Raw genomic sequence first — 22009 nt, forward strand, 5'->3', positions numbered from 1 at the left:
TGACACAAGCGCGAGTGTAAAAAATTACCATCATCAATTGAGTACGCCTGAGCTCGTGAGCAACAGGAAGCAGAACCTCGTCGCTGCAAAGCAAGCCTGTCCTGGCACGCACTACCAAGATGTATGTTTGAAAACGCCCAGTGCCATGAGACCCACCCCCACCCTTCCTTTCTATGCCGGTTCCAAATGTGTATAACCCCAAATCGTTATCATCTCCCCCTTTGCGAAGGTAAAAAGGAAAGGAAAATTTAAAAAAGCAACCCGAATCCATGGAAAGTGATGGGGCCGTTCCGTTTTGCTTCCAGATTCGATCCGTTTTTTTTTTCGGGAATTTCAAGCCCGCCGCCTGATGAAACGCCGATCGAAGTGCCAGAATGCAACATGACCTGCCGCGCTCCAGTCCCAGTTCCCTTATTTCCTCCGGGCGTATGTACAGTCTTGTTGCTTTGATAAAAGACATTAAAAGAGACCCTTCACCTTTGCGCCTCGCTGTAATACTGACTGTCCTTGATAGACATCAAAAGGTAGGATGCTGTTCGATCTCCTCGCGTCTATGACCTTCGATTATGTTCCTCCTTTTCCAGTTTCTCAACGTTTTCTTCCGTCAAGGAATCGCCCGCGACTACTGTCTGGAACGACTCTCCTCGCCGCGGGAGCTTCTTGTCCCCAGCCGCGTCCATGAGCTTCCCTTGCTGTACCTGCAAAGCGAGCTCATCCGTCTCGGAGCGTCGAATCGGCTTGATGGGGTCTCCTGCGGTCGGAGGATCATATGGTGACGGCTCGTAAGAGTTGTTCCTGGTAAGAGGCCGAGGCGTCACCGGATCACCCCGGCTCTCCCTGTCTGGCTCCCGGCTCTCGCCTCGTTGCCGGCTTGAAGCTGCGGCAGCTTGCGTCGAATCTGGGGGCGATGGCGAATCCGGCTGGTCGTGCGCGATGCCAGGAATGTCCGCGTTGCTGCAATGCTCGGATGTGTCTGAGCAATCCGATATGGAGCCGTCCGAGACCTTCAGTGCTGGTGTTTGTGGCCTCTTGACCAAGCTCCATCGAACCAACATCCTTTCCAACGTCTTGCTCTTGACCGGCTTGGCAAGGTAGTCATCCATGCCCGCCCTGGTGCACTTCTCTTTGTCGCCCTGGATCGCCGAGGCTGTCATCGCCACAATGGGTACGTCTTGTACGTAGGCCTTGTACGGCACATGGTGGCGCAGTAGATGCGTACACTTGTAGCCATCGATAACGGGCATCTGAACATCCATGAGGATGATGTCCGGCTTGGGGTGCCTGCCTTGCTGGGCTGCCGCCATATACTCGAGAGCATCTTTCCCGTTCCAAGCTGCTGTTACAGTAAAGCCCAGTTTCATGATTGTCTTGGTGGCAATCTGCTGGTTAATGGCACTGGGAGGGGGGTCAGCAACAAGAGACACGAATGCCGTACTGAGAGGAACTCACTTATCCTCGACAACCAGGACACGGATCTTGGCGCGTTCAGAACGTGGCAACATCTCTTCTTCCGAAGCTGGTGGGGTTCGTACGGATAGTCGTCGAACAGGCGATTTGTTTTTGTCCGAAAGGAATTGCGACGAGTCGCCGGAGGCTGGGGGTGTACTTAGCAGTTGCTCAAATTCTGAGCTGTTGCAGGACACACTCATTTCGGACTGGAGCCTGTCAGGGATGGAATCAATCTCCACCAGGGGGCCGCCGCGTTGTTGTTGAGGCTTGCTGAACGGGACCCAGAACGTTGCGACGGTTCCATTGCCCAGTGTCGATTCCAACGTCATGTCACCGTGCATGAGCTCCAAAAGGTTCTTGCATATCGTCAAGCCCAAGCCAGTGCCGCCAAACTTTCTCGCTGTGGATGCGTCTCCTTGACTGAACGGCTGGAAAAGCTTCTTGCGGACCTCTTCCTCAATGCCAATGCCGCTATCCTCAACGATGAACTTGACCACTATGCTGTCTGACGTTTCCTTTTCCTTCTGGACTGAGAATTTGACATAGCCCTGGTTTGTGAACTTGATGCTGTTAGTCAGGAGGTTTGTGATGATCTGGCGTACGCGACCGGGGTCTCCAATAACGACCAAATCGTTCTCGACCTCCCCAGATATATCGGAACGGAAGTCGAGATTCTTCCGCTCGGCAGCAAAACTCAGCATCTTCTTCACGTCTGTCACGATGACGGATAGTGAAAATTGAACTTCCTCGATGTCAAGGCGTCCCGACTCAACCTTTGAGAAGTCGAGAATGTCGTTGATGACGGTTAAGAGGGCGTTGGCCGACCGCTGAATGTTCTCCACATACTCGGTTTGCTCGTCGTCAAGCTCCATGTCCCGCAGCAACTCGGCCATGCCGATCACACCAGTAATGGGCGTCCGAATCTCGTGAGACATCTATGGGACTGTCAGCGTATACCCTTCTTTGAACCTTGAAGACCATCACTCACGTTGGCAAGGAATTGACTCTTCAGTCTGTTGGCCTCCTTGGCAGCCGCCTCATTGGCCATTGCTTGCTTCTTCTCGCGGGACTCTTCCTCAAGATCCTCAGCCTTCTCCTTGAGCTCACTGACGTCCATAATGACACCGATTACGCCTTCGATGCAAGTCTCGTTCGTCACGATGCCTTCTTTGGCCTTCTTGCCGAGGATCGGCAAAAACCTCGTGCGGTACCATCGGCCATCCATGCCGTGTTCTGCCACTTCTTCCGTCTTTCCACCCGCCAAGATGTCTTCGACGGGTCGCAGAAACTTGGGCCGCTCTCCGGACTTGAGCTGAGGATTGAGGCGGTTGAAGACTTCATACATGTCCTGCCCAATGAACCAGCTCGAATGATAAGACGTACTGTCTTCTCCGTTGCTGTCCCAGATAAGAGCACCCTCCAACATTGTGAGCTTGAGCTTGGTGTCGACAGTGAATATCGTGACTTGCGAGTGCGCAAGAACGCTCAGGAGCTGTTGCCTGGTGCTTCGGGCCGCGAGCTTGGCCTCAATGCCTTCGTTTACATCCGTGCAGGTTCCAAACCACTTCTCGATTTCGCCAGTCTCCTTGTTCCTTAGCGGTAGAGCTCTTCCTAACATCCACCGCCATTCGCCAGTCTTGCTGCGGCACCGATACTCGGTCACGTAGGGGTCGCCGGTTGCCAGCGAATGGAACCATCTCTTGGTGGTTTCGGGCATATCGTCCGGGTGAAATGGATGCTTCCATCCGAGGCCTAATGATTCTTCGGGCGTTAGGCCCGTATACGTGTACCAACGGGTATTGAAAAAGTCGTGGTAGCCGTCTGGTCTCGTGGTCCATACTAATTGCGGCATGGTGTCGCAAATCAGCTTGAAACGCTCCTCGTCGCGCTCCTTTATCTCGGTGATCTCTTCCGTCATCTTGGTGACATCTCGGAAGGTGACAACTCCGGCCAGGAATTCGCCTGTGCTATCATCACGAATCGCTTCTCCTAGGGCATCGTAAACTCTCCTCTTGCCGTTGTGATCGATCATGCCCACGCGCATGTTGCTGAAGGGCGTCTCCGTTCGCAGCAGGATGGAAATGGGATACTCGCCAACGTCCAGCTCCCTTGTGAAGTCCCCGTCGTAGATAGTCCAGCCGGGCAGTAAGTCGAAGCCGTCCGAAGACTTTTCCAAGTCGCTTTCTTGGCGCAGGAGGATGCGGGCGGCCCGGTTGGGAAACGTCACGCTGCCGTCCTTCCACATGGCAAGAATCGGCATTGTCGTGTTGTCGAGTAAGGCGTCCTTCATGAGAATCATTTTTTGCAAAATCGAAGGCGTGCTCGCGTGTGCTGCCGTTGAAGGCGGCCCCATGGGAGGGAATGGGCTCGACGACAGCGAAACCGCACTAGGGCTTACACGGAAAGACGGCGAACTCGAGTCGTGGCTGGAGCTGACGGAGGGCGGGTTCGAATTCGAAATCGTTTTGCGGTCCGCTTGCTCCAGAATGTTGGATTTCGCCACAGCCTTGCGGTTTGACACGAGCGATGACGTCGGCGATTGGGAGCTCGTGAATGTCAACGTGAAGTAGACCTGGTGATCCTCAATCTCCCAGATCGTCACAATCATCTTGGCGTAAACCTGGTGTTCCGATGCACCAGTCTTTCTCCGAGGATCGTATCCGGGCTTGCCAAGCTCTTTCCGGGAAATAATCACGTCGACCACGGCGTCCTTGACCATCGACGGGCTCGACTGCGCGTCCGGCAACGGTGGGGCCAGAGAATTGGGTGTTGGTGTCGCTTCTCCGCCTTGGCCTTGAGCGAACATGTCGCCGGCGTCTTTCGATGCCTGTCTCGCACCCATTTCCAGTACGAGGGAGTCCAAGAACGCTTCCCATCCGACCCATACCGGGCGTCCTTCCTGGATCATGTCAATGCCCACTTGGGACAGTGATTGCCCTCTCAACCTCTCGGCCACGTAGGAGTTGTCTTCGAGTGCGTCGTTGGTCATGCCAAGCATCCTGCCCATCGCTTCGTTCGCAAGCACTACGGTTTTGAGGTTGTTCAGGACCAACAACGGGACGGGCAGATATTGCATGGCGGAGAATGCGAGCTGACCCGGGGTGATGTAAGGCATCGATATACGGAACGGGCTTGCCGATTGTGAGCGCTTGCCGTCGCCGGCTGCCAGGTTGAAGTTGTCGCGGAAGAAGCGACCGCTGCTGGTCGTGCTCGGGGCGCCATCGCTGCGCAGCGAACCGGCATCGGGTTGCGATATTGTGTCGAAGTTGAAACCGCTGTCTCCAGTAGAAGGGCGCGAAGCCGGCTTGGTAGGTTCCTCTACCAGAATGGCGGTTTTGAGAGGGGCGGCTAGGGGACTGTTGCCGTGGGCATGGCTGCTGGTAATGAGAGGTTCGGGGGGTGGCATGTCGGCATTCGCTCGCGCATGGGAAGCTGCGGCTCGCAAGTGAACCTCGTCAGTGTACAAGCGAGCTGGTCAAAGATGTGAGTAGGGGAGGTTTCGACGCGGCAGGCGAGTATTGCAACCAGGTCAGATCCCCAGGAGCCGGACGAGTTGGACAGAGCGGGTGGGCGAGGCGAGCAAGGTTGGAAGGCGGAGGAAGCAGCGGCGGCGGTGGCAACAGCGGGTTGCTAGAGGATCGTGGGGGAGCAGAAGGCAGAACAGAGCATGGCGCGGCGCCTTGTTTGTGTCTGTACGTGTGTTTGTGTGGGTGGGCTTGGGGGTGCGGTCTGGACTGCCGGATTCTAGGCCGGTCTCCGGATGGATGCTCGCTGGGAATGTGCTCTAATTGTGTGCGGCCTAGGCGCAGGTTGGCACTGGGGATCGAGGTTTGCGTAGGCGCCCTCTTCCGATCAGCTACTTGACAAGCCTCCCGACTTGGTTTGGATAAAGGAATTAGCAATGGCGGAAGTGATAACGGCGGCTGGAACTGGCGAGGGTTGGCAAGGGGAGGCGCAAGCAGCCGCAAGAAACCCATCCAGCAGCGGACAAGGCGAAGGAGGATGAGACTGAGGCGCTGCGGAGGGGGGGGGGGGTTCTCGAACAAGTTTTGGGTGCAACTGCAAACGGCGGCGTCGAGGGAAAAAGGCGGCCGACGGGACGAGGGAGGAGGAGGTAAAGGTACAAGAGTCAGTAGTGGTAGTAGCGGCTTACTAAGGAGATGTGTGCGTCCGTGTCCGTGTCGGTGTCTCGTCGTCTCGTCCAGGTGGGCGAGTATCTAGACTGAGAAACTGAAGTGGTCGGATGGCGGGTTGGTGTCCGGAAGTGGTGTGGTGGGAGGTCTAAGATGATAGCGCGACAACCAGGGAAGAAGGTGATGAGGAGGAAGAGGAGGAGGGGGGGCTAGAACGCTGGTGGAGACGGGGAGGAAACGATGAAAAGCGGAAGCGGCAGAAGCAGAAGGGGATGCAGCTGCAGAAAAGCAGGTGAGATGCGATGGCGCAGCGGGAGGAGGTCGACAAAGACGACTGCCGCTCGTCAAGCTTCAGACGCCAGTGTGCAGTAGTCTGCAGCAGTCGTATGCACCCTTGGTCTTGGCTCTCTCTCTCTCTCTCTCTCTCGGGGGGGGAGGGGGGAGCAGCACAGTGGTGAATGAAACAAAGCTAGCTAGATGGTAGGACGGGTTTGAGATGGGGAGAAACAGAAGAGGGGACCAGGCTCTCACGATTGACAAAAGGAAGAAGGGCGAAAGAAAGACAGAAAAAAGAAGAAAAAACTCAAGACCAAGATAGGCTGTGCGATTCGAGATCGGACCGTGGGGACGAGGTTGAGGGAAGATGGGGAAAAACGGGATTCGAAGCACAGAGAAAGCGGTATCCGTTAATTGCCTACCGGTACTACCTATGGGATAGCACTGGCAGACAGAGAGACAGATTCTCCAAGGCGAGGGATGGGTCCGTCATAGTCCAAACTTTGTTCAAGTAAAGGTCCTTCCCTCCGCCACCCCTGTCGACGGTGATCAAGCATCAGGATGCAGGAGAGAGTGGTCGAACCCATGCAAAGTCTGGGGGGGGGGGGGGGGGGGGGGGGGGGGGGGGGGTTGCCCTGGTGGATGGAAGGATGGACGGCGGCACGACACGCACGGCTTGGGGAGCTGGGAACGAGTGAGCAAGGTAGTGTACTTCTGTGGGATTTGGCGGCGGTGGAAGAGGGTGGAACAATGGGCCAGAACCGGACTGGACTCGTGGCTCTGGTTCATGGCAGGACAAGGAACAAGGGAAGAGAGGAGAAAGGAGGGCCGAACCTGGAGGCAAACACGCCGGGCCCTGTCGAGCCCTCTACGTAGGTACTCTCTACGTAGGCACGATCTGTGTTCTACTGTTCTTCTGCTCTTCATCTCCCGCCTCTGCAACTTCCGCGCATCAACCAAACAATGCTCGCTGCTTGGTGGCCGTTTGGCCCTCGCCTCCCTCGCTGTCGGTGGACGAAAGAGTACGGTACCGACGGGCGGGGGAGGCGACAACGAGGCGACAACGAGCGGCGTTCAGAGCTCTTCCGTCGATGCCACTCCAGGCATTCCAGAGGGGATCTTCAGTGGCCAAACAATGCGGTCGCGGGAAACGTACGCCCCCCTCCTCCCCATCGTACCTATGTACGGTAGTGCTGTACAGTGTACACCCACCATAGTGTGTGGTGTGTCTTCTTTTCCTGCATATCATGTCAGGTACGGGAGTACACCTACCTTTCTGTCGTAGGGTATCCTTGTATCCGAGGGCGCAGGGCCGCATTGGCTCCAGGACGCATTCCCGGGCTGTCGCCATGGGAAAGTGGGTGACGGGATGCACAAGTCGAGTGCAGAAGACCATCGAATTGGTGAAAGACGTCGATCAGATCGAAACGGTACGTACCCACGCCCCGTGCCCCACCCCACCACTCTAGCTATCTAACCTACACAGTACCTACCTACCTATATTAGGTACGTACCTGGATACCTACCCAGCCATCCCTGTCCTGTCCTGTCAGTCACACTCTTCTCCTCCTCTGAGGCCTTCCTTTTTCCCTCTCCTCTCCTCTCCTCGCCTCTACGGACTGTCCTCTGCAGTGCAGTGCCCTCCCGTTCGTCACCGAGGGTCTCTTCCCCTCACCTGGCACACCGCAGCAATGAATGCTTGCCATGCGCTCCCCTCTGCCCCCTTCCCGTGGACCGCCTTGAGCGGTCTGCCAGTGGAGTGTCGCGCCCTGTGTAGCCCACCCCATGACGCCCTACCCACCTGTGCTTCGGTGGGCCGTAGCTGACCCTGACCGCTGGAAATTCGTGTCCGCGCCTGCGCCCGCGCCCCAGCACGCCGTGGCGGCCGAGTGCCCGGATCACGTCCGGTCAAGGAGTGTCCCCGTCGCAAAAAGCTCCTCGACGCACACTGGTGGTTTTTCTGCCCACAGCCTTCGTCATGCCGTGCCCGCTCTCCTCCATCGACTGCCCCGACATGCCAACTTTCAGCGCCTCCTCGGCGAGGGGCTTCCATGGTCTCGACGCGAGCTCAGGACACCAGACGCCGCCCGCGCCGGCTTGCTTCCCGGTTTCAACTTCTCCCTCTCCAAATCGGGGTCCCTCCTTTTCGCCTTGCAAGCAAACAGCCCAAAGCTCCTCGGGTCCCATGTCCCCAACCTTCTCCCTCCCTCTCTCTCTCTCGTTTTTTCCCCATCGAGGCTTAGGTCGTTTGGGAGTGCCTGGTCGTGCTGCTGTACCACTATCCTGCCAGCGAACGACCCCTCCTGCCGGCCGTTCCGCCTGCAAAGTGTCCGAGATGCTGCAGTTTGCTGCAGTGGAGTCTGCCCCTCTCCTGAGCGCAGCCCCTTGTTGTGTGACGGACGTACAACTCACCTCATGCACTAAGCCGCCTCGCCTCCCCTGCAACTCAATGGTAAATCTCGACGGCGTATCCCTTCTGGGTGCATAGAAGCCGCTCCCATGGTGTTGGCCCACCCGTAAAACATCCCACAAGACACCTGCAAAATGAGCAGAATCAAGTGAAATCCGCCAGTTCCCGAGCCCGAACGAACCCAGGAGTTGGAATGGGAGATCCGGCGGGGCTCGTGTACCTCCTCGTATGTTCAGCATCGCCTCGTTTACAGCGCTCCGTTACCGGCCTCGCCTCGACGTATACGGCCATGGACGTTGGACTCCCTCGTGGTTTTTTGGTTTTTTTTTGTGCTGCCGTGCTGCCCAAACTCGGCCATGCGACCAGGCTCCTCTGTGGGTCGGCTAACTCTTTGCCTTGCTGCTGCGTGACGACGGTGATGACGGCAGAAGAGGATCCTAGTCGGCGAGGCGAACCTCAGGAAATGGGCAATGGGATTCTCCGGATGGGAAACCACTCGGACCAGTTGGGAAGAAAGCGGGCGTCCTGTCCAACTCGAGCAAAGATGAGCGCGCCATACCGCTCAAACTGCTGTAGAGTTGCAGGCCGACGACCCTGACAGCGTATAAAGTACACCAACAGGCGGCTACCTGCATCCCGGTCAACACCCGGGACATTTTCCTTTCCCTAAGCGACACCTTGCTGATCATTTCTTTGTCCTGCTAAGATCCTCGTGCCCTGGCTGGGACCGTCAGCTTTGTCTAATCGGCATCCCCAACCGTCAAAAAAAAAATTTCAACCTTGGCTGCCAGTTGTTTGGTTTGTGTTCTTCGAGGGGGGTCTCAGCCTCTTATCATTGTCCAGTATGATTCTGTACCTTTCTTTGTCGGGGGCTGAGAAAGTGACAGAACCGCGCCAAAGAGCTCTGGCCTCTGCAGTGCGCGGTTGGAGAGAGAGGCCCCTCTGAGCGGACGCTAACCCAGCGAGAGATAACGACGAAATAAAATTGATAAAGCTTGAGCAATCTCCCTCCGTGGGTATCTCTCACCGGATCCCGACACTGACAGGCGTCGATCACTGATGGAAACCGTCTCTGACCTGGGGGCCACGACGTCCGTGTCTCGAACTCCGGGGGAGGCAGCAGAACTTGGTAGCGAGCCTGTGCTATGTAGGCTTTGTCTTGGCCGTGCCACCCTTGTCGCGAGTTGCTCTCTCCATTCAGAGACGGGCGATTACCGGGCCTCAGCCGCCCTACACCGCGGGATCCCATCATTCTACGTAGGTATCTGCCGCAACAGTTTGAGTCCATGAGAACACAATGATGAACCAGTGTCCGTCACACGCAACCTCAATCGCCCCTCACAAACGTCGCGTGTCTGGGTGATCCCGTCAGTTTGGCGTGTGTTGCCTCTACTTGTCCTCGTCGATTCCCCAACGTAGTATGGACACGCCGGGCATCCTGGACGCACTGGTTTTCGCTTAATTGCATACCCGAGGCCGTGACCGCTTCGCTTGGCCCCTCCGGGGCGCATGACTGCGACACAGATCTTCCTTCGGTGAGTTTTTGCAGCGTTTCTTATCCACTCACAAGCTCTCAACACCTGGAAAGTCTTGCTACTACGCTGGATTCAGATAAACGCAAGGAATGGCTCTGACCTTTCGCGACTGGCGTGGTTTGGTGACAAACTTACCCTGCGTCTAGACCTCACGGCCACTCCATTGATCGTAGATCTGCCACCTCAACCGGTCTAGCCTGCAGGCACTCCAAGACGCCTAGACCGGGATGGCCACAGACCTGACCAGGGCCCTGGTGGTTCTCTCCATATCGGCGCGCCTTCAGTGCCACCAGAGCTCCATAGCGTAACGCAGATCATCTGACCCTGGGCTACTGACTGGAGACCAATCACCTTGGTTGGGCCAACACTCCGTCCAGTACGGGCTCTGCCCGCCCAAGCGTGTCGGCCAGGCAAGCGGCTACGTCATGATGCCATAAGCAAGGTCCGATGCGTGTCGGTGTGCCGTCCATCTGTCAGAACAGCGTCTAAAATCCGCCAGGCGCCAACCTCTCGGACACGCACAGTGGCTTAAGGGAGAGAACCTGTACCACTCGAAACTTCCGTGCGATGGCGCGCCGCTTTGTTTGACATGCATGTGCTTGGTGCATGCCACTCATGTCATCCACACAATGACTCGTATTATTTCAATGGTTTGGTCTTGTCAGCATTGCACTAGGTCACAACGAGCTGCGTCTCCTCTCGAGCCGCCCGATCCTTATGTCATTTTCGTCTCGAAGTCGCGGCACAGCCCTACGTTTCTTGCCCCTACGTACCAACAGACGACGTGATGCAGCGTGGACTGTATCCCCTCGAATTTGCAAGGGTATCGTCGGTCATGTCGTCATTTGGACCCTGAAGGATCCAGAGAAGGGACCCCTTTCTCCCGGGTTCGTCCAGCATTTGCTTCTTCCGGCATCCCCGCTCTTTCAGCGTGAATTGTCCTTCATCACCCCACATGTCGAACATGTCCACCATTGTCGTTCCATGACCGTTCCGCAATATGAGCATTGCCAAGTTGCCGGTTTTTGTACACCTGGAGCTGGGAGATGACGGACACTGCCATTTACCCTGCCAGTGCTGTTCGACCTTGGCGGACTGCTCGTCAGGTCGATTGTCTCTGGGCTCGTTGAGCTTCTCGCCATTGGGGCTACTGATGCCCGCTGACGTTCGCGCTTCTCTGCATTTGGTGTCCACACCTGACGCTGAGGATCTTGGCCGCGTTCTGTGCCGCACGCGTCACAGCAGAGGAACGTTGCGGGATTGTGAAGAGTGCAGACCCTACATGTCCAACCCCGTTGCGGAGCCGACTGGGACGCCGGCGCAGAAACAGCCGGCGGTCGAGTCCGGGGACTGGGCACCGGTGGGGGCCTTGTTGCCGGTCCCGGGATCGGAGGAGGAACACTGCTACTTCTGGATCCGAAATCTCCTACGACTGAACCGCCACCATTGCCGGTAGGGTTCTGTGCGCTTGGCGGGATGTAGTAGCCACCGTAGCGCTGACGTTCCTCCTCTTGGACGAGCTCCCAGAGCGCCTGCGCGATGGCAGCTTCGTTGGCGGCATCTTCTTCAGCTTGGGTGCGGAAGCCGTTTCTAGTGGCCGTCTCGGAAATCTGCTGGATTTCCCGATCGTTGTGGTTGGTGTTGCCGCATCCCTGCAGTGTGTTGTTCCTGCGTTCGATGGCACCAACAATCGTCCGCCGGATGTCTGAGCCGATACTGGGACCAGAACCGCCGAGCCTCTGTCCTGAACCAGCTGTCAACGACTTGCGCTTTTCAGCGGCTGTCCGAGCAAGGCGGCGAGCCTCGTGCATGGGTATCCGGCCACCTCCCAGCCGGTGACCTTCTGACAAGAAGCCTTCGCCTGTGTATCCCTTGCGTATGAGTGACTCGTGTTCGTCTCGTAGTTGGTTCCAGAGTGCATGGAAGTTGCCATCATGCGGTCCGAAAACGATATGGGAAAGCTCGTGAAGCATCGTGTCGACTACCTGTTCTATAGGCAGGAAGAGCGATCGGTCCCCGGGGTACCGTAGCCGGACCAGAATCCTTTGGCCCCTGTTGATGTTAAGACCTGAACGGTGGTTAGCGCTCAGTCACGAGAGTCGACAATGCTAAACTAACCAAGGAGATTTGCTTGATCCGGGTAGAACTCGGCAAGCTCTCGCACCTTCCAGCCTCGCACTCGCATGATGGGCTTGACCAGAGAAGCCACCTTCTTCAGCATATGAAGCGCATCGCTTGCGCGCGGAAAGTCCGCCAAATGGGAGAACGTCAGAATGAGGGCGTCTTGCTCCGGCATCTTGGCGTCGTGATAGGTCGTCGTCAGCGAAAGATGTGATGGGCAAGGCCCGATATCGCCGGAAAAAGGAGCAGAAGGGAATGCAGAACTTAGTTACGAATGACGGGGTATCGAAGAGAAAACGTAAGGTTCAAGAGAATAGATGAACGAAAGAAAAAAAGGAACAGAAAGACAGTCACATCGTAAGCAAGCAGTGAACGACACGCACGAAGACGCGTAAGAGGGCCTGATGCCTTTCGGGAATAGGACGTTTAATCGGGCGGTGAGGCTTGGAATGTCACTGACCTGGAGGGTCTTGGCAAACCTGGCAGTGTCGGTTGCTGGCGGGGTGGCGGGGCAGGCGATGACTAATTCACGGCATTCTAGAAGCAGAAGCCCATCTTAGTCTCTGACTTTCCATCTTCAGTGCACTGTCGGGAATTGATTCATTGCGCTGACAATTCCAGCTCACCTTACCCACGAACACCAACCCTTCATTCTTCGAACCCTGAATCAATAAAATTCCGACGGCACGGTATTGGTTGTTCTACCAAGAACTTGACGAGGAAAGGCCAATACATGGCAAGACGGGCCAGGCCTAGCAGTAGGATTCGGTCCAAAAATCAAGGCAGCGGCATGTTGGAAAGATTAACCTGCAGCGATCGACTTCGCCAAGCGACGGCACTATCCCTCGCTTGTTCCTGATCTCAAATCCGACGACGTCTCTTCAACATATCCGGCTATTGAGCCGATCAGGCAAAGTTGATTTCAAGTTTACGAAATTGACTGGTGCAGACTGACTAACGTTGCAACGTCAAATGCGAGCTCTGGGCCTGAGGCTGAGTGAGAGTGGTCCTGTGGCTCGCCCATCGCTTCCCGTGGATGCACAAAGTCGCCGGGTTTTCTGGTGACAAATTCATGGACAGCCCACGTGCTATTCTGGGAAGTCGGCTGGGGGACAAGAGGTGTGCTCATTCACATGAACCATCGAATATCGGTGGTGGTTTCACCTCCGCATAAACACCGTCGACCCCTGACCAGCTTCCCTTATCGAACAATCACAATCGGGTTTCCCGTTAGACTTCACGCTATCTTATGGCAGAGCAGGGCAATCTTCGACCCGACCGATTTCATCGCAACTCTTCCTTAGACTTCAGATGATGGGAATCTCTATTTCTGCTTCGGCATCAACCGATGCCTACGATTTGACTCTATAATACTGCCGACTGCCGCTAACAGGACGGGGACCGACACGCCGTAACTGACTCCGGAACCTCGGCATCGCGAGGTGGCTGCCTTAGTGGACAGGGGTCGCATGCCTGACTTACAGTGTTTCGGAAGCCAGGCGTACGGCCAACCCAGCTGGTCGCCTCTCTGTACAGGACAGTGTCCAGAGTTATGTCTCCTTTGAGGTGGATATGAATGATCGACTGTCGCAGGTCGTCTGTTGATGTGGCTCTCTTGAAAGCGGTTCGCCCAATGCCCACTGAAAAAAGTCAAACGATGCTACCCCTTGCGCTTATTTGAAGTTCTTGTTGCCGTGTTGCAGGAAGCGGTATCTCCTTTTCCCTCCTGCGATTCGTCGCTGTCTGGTTGGTGATCCGACTTGCGACGGAGCAATCAAGTATTTCGAAACGGTTCACTCGGGGTCGATCTATGCGTAGCCACAATGGAAACCCAACTTGGCGAAAGCTTGGTGTGCTTATTTCCCCAGGACCATCCGCTTTTCCAAGCCTCCTGTTTCCTCCGTTTGCTGTCGGAAGTTTGACATTTCCTTCAGTCTTGTTATCGTAGAGCTCCGTGAGCTTTCTTCCTGGCTTCATTCCTTCGCCAGGCCATTCATTGCCTTCTCTCACGGATCATGCGGTTCACCAACTCGGCTGCAGTGGCAGCATTCCCTCCTTTCGTGGCCCATCTAGTGAATGCGGCGCCTTCGAAAGTCGAGATTGCTACCTTAGGCGGCGCGGCCTTTCGGATCGAACAGATGCCCAACCCGGACTTCTACTACGGATCTCGACGAGGGCCCATCGCTTTGGCCAGAGCCTATTCCAAGTTCGGACAACAGATCCCAGATAATCTCCTCTCGCTTATCGACCAGATTCTCGAGGAACTTGGGTTGTTGGATAGGGGTAGTGGTAAGCACAATGGAGGTAAGGGGAAGATGCATGGAGGCAAGGGCAAAGGAAACAGCACAATGACGCCAGGGGGGGCGGAGGCAATAAGGGCAACGGCACGAACACCCCTCCCAAAGGTAAGTAGTTCATGGGTTCATATACGCTTGCGTCTCAGTCAAGCTCACAATCATCAAGGAGAGGTCGCGGCGATCCCTGCCGAGTTCGACAGCCAGTATCTCTGTCCCGTACAGATTGGCACGCCGCCTCAAACGCTGAACCTGAACTTCGACACCGGATCGTCGGATCTCTGGGTTTTCAGCAGCGAGACACCAGTAACTGAGGTGGTAGGACAGACCATATACAACATCAACGCCAGCTCCAGCGCCAAGGCCTTGCAGGGTGCCTCGTGGTCCATTTCCTACGGGGACGGCAGCTCGTCGCAAGGCAACGTCTACATGGACACCGTCACCATTGGCGGCGTGACGGTTGAGAACCAGGCCGTCGAAGCAGCAACCCAGGTCTCGGCATCCTTTTCCAGAAACGCCAACCAGTCCGGACTGGTTGGTCTCGCCTTTGGGACCATCAACACCGTGAAACCGGCCAAGCAAAAGACGTTTTTCGAGAACGCCATGAACAACCTCGCGACGCCGCTTTTCACGGCGAATCTCAAAAAGGGAGCAGGTAAGCCATCACCCCAGTATCATGCCGTTCAGAACAACTCATCTAACACTCCTTGTAGCCGGCAACTACAACTTCGGCTTCCTGGACCCCACGGAGTTCACCGGGGATATACACTTCGTCCCCGCCAACACGACCAACGGCTTCTGGCAGTTCACCGCGCAGGGCTTCGCCATCGGTTCCAACGGCAGCGCGCCGACCTCGGCGCCGCACGAGGCTATTGCCGACACTGGCACGACGCTGATGCTCCTGCCCGACGCCATCGTCTCGGCGTACTACCAGCGCATCGCCAGCGCCAAGTTCGACTCGACCAACGGCGGCTTCGTGTTCAACTGCAAGGACCAGATCCCCTCGTTCACGGTCGACCTCGGCACATACCAGGCCGTCGTCCCCCCCGACTTTATGATATTTGCGCCCGTGGACGGGGATACGGTCGAGACGTCGACGACGTGCTTTGGCGGGCTGCAGAGCTCCGCGGCGCTGCCTTTTGCGATTTACGGCGACGTATTTCTCAAGTCGCAGTATGTCGTCTTCCACGGCGGCAACAACCAGTTGGGCTTCGCGACGAAGCCTTTGTAATACACGCCGGTCGTCAATCCTGATGGTAGATAGCGCAGGAACGTACGTTCCTGAGGCCCTCATTCTCAAACTAGATAGCCCGTAATGTCTTTCCGGTTCTGCTTTTCAACTTGAATAGAATCATTGCAACTTAACTACAAGTATCGTTACCCGGCATCTCGCTATGCATGGCAGCCAGTTTCTCAAGTTTGACGAAGGTCGAGGAATAGCCAGTCACATTAGTCCACTTCAGTCGACAACGTAGCTTGCGGACTTGACCGCCCCTGCCCCTATCCCGGTTGTCTGTCCGGCCGTATGTATAACCAAGGGCCAGCATGTACATCCGAATTTTGACAACCCAGGCACCTCAAGAAGTGACTGAGGCGGAGAATCGCGTCCGTAAAGTAGCTTAAAAGTTTTAGCTGCGAAGTCGGGTTGGCCTACATTTACATGAAGGGTGACCCTAGTTTGCACCAGTATCCCAGCGTATCATCGGCCTCTATTCATCTTCCCTGAATGACTTGGCCTTCGATCGGCTGACCAGAAAGATGTCAAGGCGCTCATACTTGCCGAAAACACTGCAATGGGGCAACAAAACCCAAGTCAAGACCAAAGAAGGACAATTGAGAAATCATTGCTCCTTCATCCTGCATTCCTCGCAGTGAAACCCTTCAGAGCTTCCTCGCCAAACACCTCAGCCTGACATAGCTAATCATCTCCCCGTCCCCGGGAATCTTACAGACATGCCTCAGAACGTCCACAATCTCCCTGACAGTCTCCTCCCTCTGCCCGTCTTCCTCCGGCACCGCGTCCAGCAGCTCCTTTCCCATCAACCTCACCCACCCCTCGACCCCGCCCTTGTCCGCCGTCGTCGGCCTCCACTCCCGCTCGACCTTCTCGACCTTCCACCCGCCGACCTCCTCCTCCAGGACCCTGGTCAACCACTCCTCGTCCGGGAAAAACCAGGGGTCAACCTCGACGGCCTTCTGGATGCCCACGCGTCTGGCGACGGCCATGATGATGGCCGTCCGCATCTCGGCGACGTTCCCGAGGCCGCCCATTTCGAGGGCGAGAGTGCCACCCGGGAGGAGGGCGTCGCGGATGGACGTGAAGACGGGGACGTGTGAGCCGGGCGGGCGGAGGATCCAGTGCAGGGCTGCGTTGGAGAAGGCTTTCGTAAAGGTTGGGGTTTGGAGGGCGTGGGTCTGGGACGTTTTGATTTTGGTTGCGTCGAGGACTGGGTGTGGATGTGTCAGCCGAAACAGGTGTGACGGTAGATGAACGAACAGATGTTGGCTTACCCTCGAACTCGCAGTTTGATAGTCCCGCGCCCTCGACAGCCTTCTTTGCGGCAGAGATCATGGCGGGCGAGGCGTCGATGCCGTGAAGAGAGCCTTTGCCCTGGGCAAGGACCTTGCCGAATTCAACGTCGAGGACACCATCTGCTCATACGTCAATATTCGTCCCGCTATATTGAAGAACCTGGTCTCTCAAGGATGAAGTCGGATAAGCGGATCCGGGTTGCGACTTACCACCGCAGCCAACGTCGAGGATGACATCGTCCTTTTGGACGTCGAGCCATTGCACTACCTTCGTGGCCAGTTTGGGCACGAATGAGGCGGAGTGCTGATAGGCCTGGGTTGTGTTGGTCTCGATGAAGACACGCCTGCCGGGCAAATCAGATAAGGAAACGCACCTCGGATGACCACTTATCCTGCTTCTGTTCCGCCATTGTTTGAGCTACAAGATTGCCAAGTGTAATATTTGTGAGGATGATTTGATGAATTTGGTTCAAATCGAAAGGGAAATCCGCTTCTTTTGTACTTGTCGAGTATTCCCCAACGACTTACACGCAGTCCTGAAGGTTAAGTGGGATGTGCAGTTGAAGGATGCAGCGGCTGTCCGATCTCGGACCTGCTCGAACGGCCGCACCGTCGTCCCCGCATTGTTGCCGACCAACCGGTCCACGGCACCGAGGACCCAACCTACAATGGGCCTGATTGCATTTGTATCCGGCAAACAAGACATAGACTAGGTAGTTTCATTTCCAGGGCGCGTTTGGTGCTGTGGATTAGTGATAGAAATCGGCGTGAAATCTTTTGCCATTCAAAAGGTCTGGATCAAGCCTATCAAAGCTGCTACACCGCCCAAACCATACACAGCTTTCATATCCCAAGGGTCGAACCTCAGTCAATCTCCAACAGCTTGTACTTGTCATCGCCGAGAGCATCCTCGACCCTCTTCATGACAGACAACACCTTCTCCTCCTCCAACCTCCTGCCAACGACCTGGACGCCGACAGGCAGCCCGTGCATGTCCTCCGGGTCGTACAGCTTATACGCGCCCCGGGCGACACCGTTGAGCTTGTTGATGTTGAAGTTGCCGGGCAGCTGGTCCAGATCCTTGTCCACGTGTGTCACCGGAAGGACACCAGCAGTGTAGTCAAGCTGGCAACACAATTAGCCCAAGACCTCCAAGAACAAGACGTACCAACTTACCAGGTTGAAGAGGAACGTGTAGCCGCAGCTGCTCACGGCGTCCTTCATGCCGTCATGCGGCACGGCAGGCGTCGCATTCGGCGGCGTGATGAGGAAGTCCACATCCGCCGAGTCCCACCAGTTAAACCACCTCGCTCGGTAGGCCTCCCTGCGCGCCACCAGCTTCCAGTTCTCAAACGCGCTCTGCGGGCGCCAGTCCTTCACGAGCCCCGCCCAGATCTCGTCGCCGCGCACGTACTTGACCCACAGGTAGTACAGGTACCGCAGCGGGCTCGCCAGGTTCATGAGGAACTTCATCTGCGCGGCGCCGGGGTCGTTGCGCTCGCCCGTGCGGAAGAAGGTGCTAAACATCTGGCACCCGTCGGCGTTGAGCGCCAACGACGCGATCTGCAAGCCCTCGTACGGCGACGGCGGGCTGACCTCGACGATCTCGTGGCCCTCCTTGCGGAGCGCGTTCTCCACCATCTCCAGCGCGCGCCGGCACGCCGGGCTCGGGTCGACGACGCCGTCGGTGCGCATCACGCCCACGCGGAACCGCGGCTTCTCGAGCCAGCTCTTCTCCGTGTCGGCCTGCCACGGCATCGGGTGGACGCTGTAGTCGTACTTCCACGGCTGCATGCCAATGACGGCGCGCGTAAAGTACCGCAGGTCGTCGAGCGTCCGCGTCATGGGGCTGTAGACGGACGGCACGCCCTCCTGCCCCGGCATGCTCGTGCAGAAGCCCAGCTTCGGCCACCGCCCCGTCGAGCACCGCAGGCTGTAGCACCCGGAGAAGTGTGCCGGCGCCCTCACGCTGCCGGCGACGTCGCTGCCGATGCCGATGCGGCCGCCCATGGCGAGCAGGGCGCTCTCGCCGCCCGTGGAGCCACCGGGGGAGTACCGCGTGTTGTGCGGGTTCTTGCAGCGGCCCCAGACGTCGTTGGTGGACTCGAAGCTGAGGAGGGTGATGGGCAGGTTCGTCTTGACATACGGCACGGCGCCGGCGTCCTTGAGGAGGCGCACGACGGGGCCATCGACGGGCGTCTTGTTCCCCACGAAGCTGCTGAAGCCGACGGTGGTGTCGTAGCCGCCGACGACGATGGTGTCCTTGAGACTCACGGGGATACCGGCCAGTGGACCCTTCATGTCGATGGAGCCGTCGTCGACCCACTTCTCGGCGTCGGCAATCATGACCTCAGTCAGGCAGTTTGTGCGCTCGTGAGCCTTGAGGGCGACCTTGCCGTACGTCTTGAGAATGTCAATTGGCTTCAGCACCGTCTTGTGGACATCCTGCACGAGCTCCTCGATGGGCCGGTCTAGGATCTGACGATCCTGGGCCGAGAAGGGGCCATGGTATGCTGTGAGCCGACGGATCCTCTCCGCACGTTCAGACTGCTTGAATTGGCTGAGTTCTCATGTTAGTGAACTTTGATGCATCCGGGCAATGGTAGAGGGGCATGGGACATCAGACCAGTCACGACGGTGTTGGAGATAGTCGAATGGGTAGACCATCTTGGCATGCAGTGTGTAAGTGACAGGGGTTGGGGTATGTTGGACTTGAAGCTATTCCGAACTCATCAGGACAAGCGTCAATTGAGATGAGTTGTAAGTGTGAAGGTGTGAAAGATGCAAGATGCAAGACAAGAGCTTGGGACTTATCATGAGAGGGAGAGAGGGAGGTAGGTACTTACACGGTCACGGGGGACGCTGCCGGAGTCGCGGGGAAGCCCCGCTCTCACCTTATCGGCCGCTGGGGCAAAGGGCGTAAGGGCGCGTTGGCACCTTATCTCTGGCCCGCTGATATCCGCCTGAAACTTCCCTGCTGGGCTTGTAAGAGCGTCGGTGTGCCGTTGACGCACGCCAGGCGCCCCACCCGTTCTCCCACGGTCAGTGTGAATTGGAGTGAGCCGAGATGCAATCGAGCGGCTGCCAGGTTCGGTTGCATGTTTCATCAGCAAATACGATCTCCTAGTCTGCTCTGACAACCCGAACTGCTATATGTGCCCCATGAGAATATGCAAGAGGCTCGGTGTCTGTGGCTGGCTTCTAGGTCACGCTATGACTATGTCATGGAAGCTCTCGCGTGCCTGGCATTAGTGAGCGACGAGTTTTACGTGATATGTCAGATGAATTCATCTACCAATGACTACTTTTAGTAACCAAATCATTGCCCAATGTTCCCGTATGCGTTCGTGTATGCCCTTACCAAAACCCGTTATTCACAAAACCGGTCGTCTCTCGTTTCTGTAGTGGTCCGCAATGAGGAAAGCCAATTCGAGCGCCTGCTTCTCGTTCAGCCTCGGGTCACAGAAACTCGTGTAGTTCGTCGACAAGTCGTCCTCATCCAAACCCTCGCTGCCGCCCAGACACTCCGTGACGGCATCGCCAGTGAGCTCCAGGTGCACACCGCCGAGGTAGCTGCCCTGCTCCTTGTGGATGTGCAGCGTCTCCTGCAGCTCCTCAAAGATGTCGCGGAACCGGCGCGTCTTGATGCCGCTGCCCGTCGACAGCGTGTTGCCGTGCATGGGGTCGCACTGCCAGACGACGCAGCGGTTGTACTCGCTGTCCTCGACGGCGCGGATGTGCGCCGGCAGCAGCGAGCGCACCTTGGCGGCGCCGTAGCGCGTGATGAGCGTGATCTTGCCGGGCTCGCAGTCCGGGTTGAGCGTGCGCAGCAGGGCGAGCAGGTCGTCGGTCGGCGTGGTGGGGCCGACCTTGATGCCGATGGGGTTGGCGATGCCGCGGAAGAACTCGACGTGGGCGCCGTCGATCTGTCGCGTACGGTCGCCAATCCACAGGAAATGGGCCGACGTGTCGTAGTACTCCTTCTTCGTCTCGGCGGCCTTGGTGCTACCGTTGCCGTCTCGGGCGCCATTGGTTGTGGGGCGCGGCGCCGGCGTCTCCAGCAGGCGGGTCAGCGGCTGCTCGTACTCGAGGAGCAGACCCTCGTGGCTCGTGAAGAGGTCGACCGTGTCCATCTTGTCGCTCCTGTCGGCGCCAATCGTGTGGAGGAAGCGGAGCATGTCAGTGAGAGAGAGGACGGCCTCGGAGTACTTTCTCTTCAGCTCGGGGTCCCGAACGTGGCCCAGGCCCCAGTCAAGCGGCCTGTGGAGATCTGCGATGCCTGACGAGAGGCATGCTCTGACGTAGTTGAGAGTTGCTGACGAGTATTGGTAGGCCCTGTAGCGGTCAGCCCACGGACCTTTGCACATTTCAGACGTGACGACTCACTTGACGAGTCTCTGGGGGTCAATGTCGCGCTCGTCGACGTGGAAGCCGTTGAGGATGTCTCCCCGGAACGACGGAAGCTCCACTCCGTCGACAATCTCCGTCGGGCTTGACCTTGGCTTCGCATACTGACCGGCCATGCGTCCAATGCGCACAACGCGTTTGTCGGCGCCCCAGACAAGAACCAGACTCATCTGTAGGAGTAACTTAATTTTCGACTCGATGGCGTTGGGCTCGCAGTAGTCAAAAAGCTCGGCGCAGTCGCCGCCCTGCAGCAGGAAGGCCTCACCGAGGGCCACATCGCGGAGATGCTGTTTCAATGCAACAATCTCCTTGGGGTGAACAATGGGCGGAAGGCGTGAAAGTTCCTTGACTGACTTGTTGAGCGCGGCTTCATCCGGGTAGCCCGGCGCTTGCTTGATGGGTTTTGATCGCCAGGAGTCGGGTGACCAGGCGGGAGAAGACATGATGTGGTGTTGTGTGCTAGCTCACCGTCACTAGGATGAGTCAATGGAGACAGAGGTGATGAGAAGATGGTGTGGACCTTCTTCGTCAAGACTTAAAAATGAGACAAACCGAAGCAAAGTCAAAGTAGTTTTTTGAATTGAGTTGTAGACCAGAGCGAAGGTGGGAGCTACAACAGTGAGTCAACTTCAAAGTTATCCAATTGTCTGTGCAGGGACAAACAATGTGGTCGAATTGGGATACTCCGATGCGAAGAATGGGACGAGACGGATGCGAGGAAGACGAAGGGAAAAAAAGTAGGGCCTCTGGGTTCAACGGCGCGCACTTGACATTGACCAATGACAACTGAAGAAATGGCGCTATGAAAAGCATTCAGGAACCAGACCATCCGTCGGTCGCTTGGAGCCATTT

At 56.8% G+C, this 22009-nt stretch overlaps 7 protein-coding genes across 7 annotated transcripts; 2 read left to right on the plus strand and 5 right to left on the minus strand.

The window, feature by feature from the left end:
• Positions 1 to 551: 551 nt before the first annotated feature.
• Positions 552 to 4855, minus strand: ColSpa_01855 (two-component system protein B; the record flags this gene model as incomplete). The annotated part of the gene is made up of 3 exons (XM_049268067.1): positions 552 to 1395; positions 1450 to 2384; positions 2438 to 4855. The coding sequence occupies 3 exons, from the start codon at positions 4853 to 4855 to the stop codon at positions 552 to 554; spliced, it is 4197 nt and encodes a 1398-aa protein (XP_049124024.1).
• A 1753-nt stretch (positions 4856 to 6608) lies between these two features.
• On the plus strand, positions 6609 to 7553 carry ColSpa_01856 (uncharacterized protein; the record flags this gene model as incomplete). The annotated part of the gene is given in 4 exon segments (XM_049268068.1): positions 6609 to 6730; positions 6750 to 7010; positions 7144 to 7288; positions 7491 to 7553. 4 exon segments carry the CDS (start codon positions 6609 to 6611, stop codon positions 7551 to 7553), a joined length of 591 nt encoding a protein of 196 aa, XP_049124025.1.
• A 3528-nt stretch (positions 7554 to 11081) lies between these two features.
• ColSpa_01857 (DNA-dependent metalloprotease WSS1) lies at positions 11082 to 12099 on the minus strand (the record flags this gene model as incomplete). Its single annotated transcript, XM_049268069.1, has 3 exons — positions 11082 to 11204; positions 11234 to 11871; positions 11922 to 12099. The coding sequence occupies 3 exons, from the start codon at positions 12097 to 12099 to the stop codon at positions 11082 to 11084; spliced, it is 939 nt and encodes a 312-aa protein (XP_049124026.1).
• Positions 12100 to 13939: 1840 nt separating this feature from the next.
• On the plus strand, positions 13940 to 15449 carry ColSpa_01858 (aspergillopepsin-1; the record flags this gene model as incomplete). The annotated part of the gene is made up of 2 exons (XM_049268070.1): positions 13940 to 14873; positions 14932 to 15449. 2 exons carry the CDS (start codon positions 13940 to 13942, stop codon positions 15447 to 15449), a joined length of 1452 nt encoding a protein of 483 aa, XP_049124027.1.
• A 650-nt stretch (positions 15450 to 16099) lies between these two features.
• Positions 16100 to 17160, minus strand: ColSpa_01859 (putative methyltransferase; the record flags this gene model as incomplete). Its single annotated transcript, XM_049268071.1, has 4 exons — positions 16100 to 16665; positions 16730 to 16870; positions 16961 to 17063; positions 17125 to 17160. 4 exons carry the CDS (start codon positions 17158 to 17160, stop codon positions 16100 to 16102), a joined length of 846 nt encoding a protein of 281 aa, XP_049124028.1.
• A 454-nt stretch (positions 17161 to 17614) lies between these two features.
• ColSpa_01860 (acetamidase) lies at positions 17615 to 19417 on the minus strand (the record flags this gene model as incomplete). The annotated part of the gene is made up of 3 exons (XM_049268072.1): positions 17615 to 17875; positions 17927 to 19310; positions 19377 to 19417. The coding sequence occupies 3 exons, from the start codon at positions 19415 to 19417 to the stop codon at positions 17615 to 17617; spliced, it is 1686 nt and encodes a 561-aa protein (XP_049124029.1).
• Positions 19418 to 20124: 707 nt separating this feature from the next.
• On the minus strand, positions 20125 to 21600 carry ColSpa_01861 (phospho-2-dehydro-3-deoxyheptonate aldolase; the record flags this gene model as incomplete). The annotated part of the gene is made up of 2 exons (XM_049268073.1): positions 20125 to 21085; positions 21137 to 21600. The coding sequence occupies 2 exons, from the start codon at positions 21598 to 21600 to the stop codon at positions 20125 to 20127; spliced, it is 1425 nt and encodes a 474-aa protein (XP_049124030.1).
• Between the last annotated feature and the right edge of the window lie 409 nt (positions 21601 to 22009).

The sequence above is a fragment of the Colletotrichum spaethianum genome (genome assembly GCF_022836535.1).
Source record: "Colletotrichum spaethianum MAFF 239500 DNA, contig03, whole genome shotgun sequence".
Taxonomy (NCBI): domain Eukaryota; kingdom Fungi; phylum Ascomycota; class Sordariomycetes; order Glomerellales; family Glomerellaceae; genus Colletotrichum; species Colletotrichum spaethianum.